Below are 5,525 nucleotides of genomic sequence, written 5' to 3'. Positions count from 1 at the left end.
TTTTCCGCCTGAGACCAAGTATCTCATTCACTTCACCCTAGTTCTAGCCCTAGTGTAATGTCTTTGGTAAAAGAATAGGCCACTCTTAACCATCCTCAATCCTCCTGTCTCCCTCCCTGTGATGCCCACTGTATTTCTGCAAAGCTACAACAGCTGAAGGGACAGCCTTTATGCATCCTCAGATTCCACAGTCCCCTCAAAACTCCAGTCCCTGGCTGCTCTGGGCCTCACAGAGATAGTGCCCTCACTCCAGAGACAGAACCAACAAGATTAGATTCTGCTGATTCAATATTACCTGAGGCCTGTGTTCTCCCAAGAGCCCATCAATTCCAGGGGGATTTGGCCTCCCTGTCTTTACTCTCATTATATCCCCAGCCTCTACCACAGTTTCTGGTACGCAGCATGCACCCCTCCCAAAAAACTTGAATAAACAAGGAACTCCTTTAGATTACACACAGAGGTGAATAAAAGCAACCCCCAAAATAAAAGAAAGAAATTAAAGGTAGTTGGAGAAATGAATTAGTGTTGCGTAAATTACAATTTAAAGAATCTGGATTCAGAAAATCCAAATAGCTTTAAAAAACAAATCAGCAGGCTCCCACGGTATGGCCAGCAACATTAGTTAGCGCTTGCTCTACTCTCTCTAATGGGGAAACAGCAGACTACAAGAGACTGAGCTGTATCAGCCTCTATTTCCAACAGACTCACGTTCAACTTTCGCTCACAAAAACAAACAAACAAAAAGCTGGGAAAATTTTACTAACTCTTTAAAAAAAAAAAAAGTTAATATAAAATTGTAGCAAAAAAGGAACCTGAACTTTAGTAACACAACTGGAACAATCCGCAGCGTGGTGGCAGCGTTGGGAGAAGAGATTTAATTTACTTGATTTTCTGTGGTTTTTGGTTGTTCACTAGTCTCACGGTGATGGAAGCTGCACATTTTTTCGAAGGGACCGAGAAGCTGCTGGAGGTTTGGTTCTCCCGGCAGCAACCTGACGCAAACCAAGGATCTGGGGATCTTCGCACCATCCCAAGATACAAGTGGGACATACTTTTGAAGGATGTGCAATGTTCAGTCATAAGTGTGACAAAAACTGACAAGCAGGAAGCTTATGTACTCAGTGAGAGTAGCATGTTTGCCTCCAAGAGACGTTTCAGTTTGAAGACATGTGGTACCACCCTCTTGCTGAAAGCACCGGTTCCCCTGTTGAAACTTGCTAGGGATTACAATGGGTTTGACTCAACTCAAAGCTTCTTTTATTTTCATAAGAATTTCATGAAGCCTTCTCACCAAGGGTACCCACACAGGAATTTCCAGGAAGAAATCGAGTTTCTTAATGCAATTTTCCCAAATGGAGCTGCATATTGTATGGGACGCATGAATTCTGATTGTTGGTACTTGTATACTTTGGATTTCCCAGAGAGTTGAGTAATCAATCAGCCAGATCAAACCCTGGAAATTCTGATGAGTAAGCTTGACCCAGCAGTTATGGACCAGTGCTACATGAAAGATGGTATTACTGCAAAGGATGTCACTCATGAGAGTAGAATTCGTGATCTGAAACCAGGTTCTGTCATTGACGCCACACTGTTCGATCCTTGTGGGTATTCAATGAATGGAATGAAATCAGATGGAACTTACTGGACTATCCACATCACTCCAGAACCAGAATTTTCTTATGTTAGCTTTGAAACAAACATAAGTCAGACCTCCTATGATGACCTGATCAGGATTGTTGTGGAAGTCTTCAAGCCAGGAAAATTTGTGACCACCCTGTTTGCAAAACAGAGTTCTAAATGTCGCACAGTGCTTTCTTGGCCCCAGAAGATTGAAGGTTTTAAAGGTCTTGATTTCCAGAGCGCTCTATTCAGTGATTACAATTTTGTTTTTACCAGTTTTGCTAAGAAGCATCAACAAGAGTAGAGATGATTAAGAAAAATGACAAAAAACCGCAAAAAGAGGACCCACTTAGAAGAAGGTGGTGGCTGCTTTTTAGATATTGATACCAATGGTCATGCTTTCCATAACCACCCCCTTGTAGTTGCAGAAAGCCCTAGATGTAATGATAGTGTAATCATTTTGAATTGTATGCATTATTATATCAAGGAGTTAGATATCTTGCGTGAATGCTCTCTTCTGTGTTTAGGTATCCTATATCACTCTTGCTGTGAAATTGAAGTGCATGGAGAAAAAATCTTTCACTATATGAAACTTTACAACACTTGTGAAAACAATTCAATCTGGTTTGTGCACAGTGTAATATTTCTCCAGGTATCATCCAAAATTCCCCACAGACAAGGCTTTCCTCTTCATTAGGTGTTGGCCTCAGCCTAGCCATCTGGGACTGTTCTATTCAATTGCTACCAGGATTTTGCATCCAGTTACCTCCACTTACTAGAACATATTCTCTACTAATGTTATTGAAACCAATTTCTACTTCATACAGATGTTTTTGCAGCACCAATCAAAGGTCCTCCACGAGTCAAGTCCTCTACAAAAATGACTGCAGTTATCCATTTCGTGTATTACTATCTCACTGCTTCCTATACTTGTATGACTTTAATTGATTCGTTCCTTACCATGGTGTCTCCCTCCCAACCACACCCCCTCCATAAAGCAATACACTGTTACACTGTGGGTTTACACTAACCTTATACCCCAGAGGGGGGATTGGGGATGGACCCTGGGCTTAATTTTCTTTTAAGGTCAAGGGAGTTTGGCATTTTTCATTACCATGATCTCTTTTGGAATAAGCTGGTGTTGATTAGCAAAGAAGGTGTAGATTGATACTAGGGAATACCGGCAGAACTGTATGGAAACTGTATGCCATTCTGTGCCCCCCATTAAATGAGATTAGCTTCTCATGAGTACCATGCCTTTATTAACTTGCTAAGTAGTAGTATAAAAGAATAATCACTAAACTTGTTAGCAAGGAGATTTAAGATAAAAGTTGTATTGGATTCAAGAAGTCAAGTTAGCTCAGATGATTCATCTTAACTTTTACTTTTGTAGCCATTTCCACTAATTTCTATTAGTAATATGCCATAAACTTTGGTTCAAAGCAGAATTGATGTCTTTGCCATCTTGTGACTTAAAAAGTTCTGTGACTTTGTGATGCACGTGATAGTGTTCTGACAGTTCCACTTACTGGTATTTCTTTCTCCATGGAGTAACATCAAGTGATGAATGAAAACTGTTCAGGTTATTCACACATACTACACAGTGAAGCAGAATGCTACCCACAAAACATAACATACAAAATTCCAAAATGGTCAATGGGAAATGACTAGAAATACAGGCTTAAAAGAGTTTTTAGCCTTTTAGCTGTATTTGCTAATACGGACATTTCAGCAGCTGATAAATGAGCAAAGTTGACACAATTTCGTATTTCTTCTTGTCCTCAAACAATTTTTGATTCTTTCTGGATTGATGCAGTGATGTTTTTGTTCCTTCTGTATTTATAAATGAAACACTTTTTTTTTAGTGTTTCTGAACATAAATTCTACTTGGTTTGAAATCAAGTGGTTGGAACACTTTTGACTTTTAAACATGCTGTTGATTCAAAGCTTCATTGAAGAAGTTTTCAATCAATGGATCAGTCCGATTCTGTAATTAGCGCACAGTACCTTATATTTTGGTGCTATTATGAGGACCAATGCTCAAAGTGGATTTTGCTCTTGAACAGTGTCCCAGTAGATTTGATGAACATTTATTGGCTTGAGGTCCGATTTCCAGCCCCCACAATAGATTTAAGATTTCTATTTAATGTTGAAAAACTGCACAAATTTGTATGGAACAAAGCCTAGAAAAATGAAAACTACAGATTGAATAGTAATCTAAATTAATCCTAGTGTGTATGATAGAGGAGGAAAAATTTTGGTGCCATAATTTCTCTCTTCATGGTGTTGGACTTAAATCAATTGAAATGTATTTCTGTACCACAATTTAAGCTTCAATAAAGGTTTGCTTAATTCATTGTCTAGTGACATTCAGAAAGTTTTCTGTTGATGTATTTTTTTAAATAGTATACCTGACCAAATACTAGACCTCTAAAGTTTTTATAATTAATTGAGTAAATCAATATTTAATGATCATTTTTTTAAGATTTATAGGAGTTGTCATAAAGATAAGATCTTTAAGCTCCTGGGAGAACAGATTTAAACATTTTTTTTGTCAGTGGTTTCATACCTGAAGCTCAAAGGAAATCTTCTGGGCTATATACAAGGATATCAAAGAGTAGAAAGGGTGTAAGTAGTAAGAATAAGAATGCTAGAGTTTGGAGCTAGAAGAGTGAAAAGTCTGAAGGTGGAATAGTCCAACATTTATTATGAAAGAGGCTCTTGATGGTGGGGTGGGGGCAGAGTTTAACTCATGGTTATTTCTATTAACTAGAACAGAGTTATAAGCTTTTCATCATTGTGCCATGCAGGTACATATCTCATCATCTGGCAAAATTTCAGTTCTTCATCTACAATAAGCTAAGAACTGGAATCTTATAAAAATGTGTATTTGGATCTTTCTCAGAATAAGCTTATCAGAATATTGTCCAAAATCTGAGTTAAAAAGGGTTGATCATAGAAGAGCAGGTTGTTACATATGTGTGCAATACCTACAGCACCAGATTCTCTTACATGAACTGGTAACTGAGTTTGGCAGGCACTTGGTGTTAATCAGATTCAGGGACATAATCTGAAAAATATGGTAAATGTGGTATCACACTATCACACTATGAAAAAGATAAGACTTTTATTGTCCTAGCCAGATAACTCACCATCTCCTGGCTACCCACCTTCAAACTTTACATTCCCATCTACCCTTCTCTTTTTGTCATAATGGAAGAAGTATTGGTCCTTTGGATTCCATCCACCCATTCCTACCTTCAGAGACTTTGTAACTCAGTTCACTGCAAGCATGTCCACTGTTGATCACCATCAGTTTGTTTAACTTTTCTAGTTTTCTTCCCACTTGCGTTTGCTCCTTAAGGGTCCACTTTGTTAGTCCTTTACAAGATCCTTTACAAGAAATGACAAGTGTCAATTCTTACCCCCAAACTGAATCCTCTTCAGACTACTTCTTGCAATCCAGAATTTTCCTGAGTTGCTCAAACCAGAAACCTAGGATGAAATTGAGGCAGGGTCATAGAGGTCTGTTATGTGACTAAGATCGGAAGAAAACCACTGGCAGTGTCAAGAGATGTCCAATATGCTGTTGGATATGTGAGCTAGGAGCCCATAAAAATAGGTGGAGATTTGTAATTAAACATCTTAATAGGATGTATATTAAAAAAAAAATAGTACCTTGAACCTTCACACCCTAGCTTCAACAGTCCTCAATTCTGCTTTGGTACATTCATCTGTCCGCTGTACACACCTCTTATTAGGTAAGATTTATAAAATTGAAATACACAAATCTTAACTACAATTTTGAAAATTGATACTTTTAGCCCACAGCCATATCAGAACAAAGGAAGGTTCCCTTATACTCCTACCTAAGCAACAAAGCACTACCGCTCCTTTAGTTGGTA

General features: G+C 38.3%; 1 protein-coding gene across 1 annotated transcript; it reads left to right on the top strand.

Annotated features, from left to right (window-relative positions):
- The first annotated feature begins 925 nt into the window (after positions 1 to 925).
- LOC131761052 (S-adenosylmethionine decarboxylase proenzyme-like) lies at positions 926 to 1,924 on the top strand. Its single transcript, XM_067040168.1, is given in 2 exon segments — positions 926 to 1,041; positions 1,123 to 1,924. Coding segments are annotated over 2 exon segments (918 nt in total).
- The last annotated feature ends 3,601 nt before the right edge of the window (positions 1,925 to 5,525 follow it).

Source organism: Kogia breviceps, chromosome 8 (genome assembly GCF_026419965.1).
Source record: "Kogia breviceps isolate mKogBre1 chromosome 8, mKogBre1 haplotype 1, whole genome shotgun sequence".
Classification (NCBI taxonomy): Eukaryota; Metazoa; Chordata; class Mammalia; order Artiodactyla; family Physeteridae; genus Kogia; species Kogia breviceps.
This window is presented reverse-complemented; position numbering and strand designations above follow the sequence as displayed.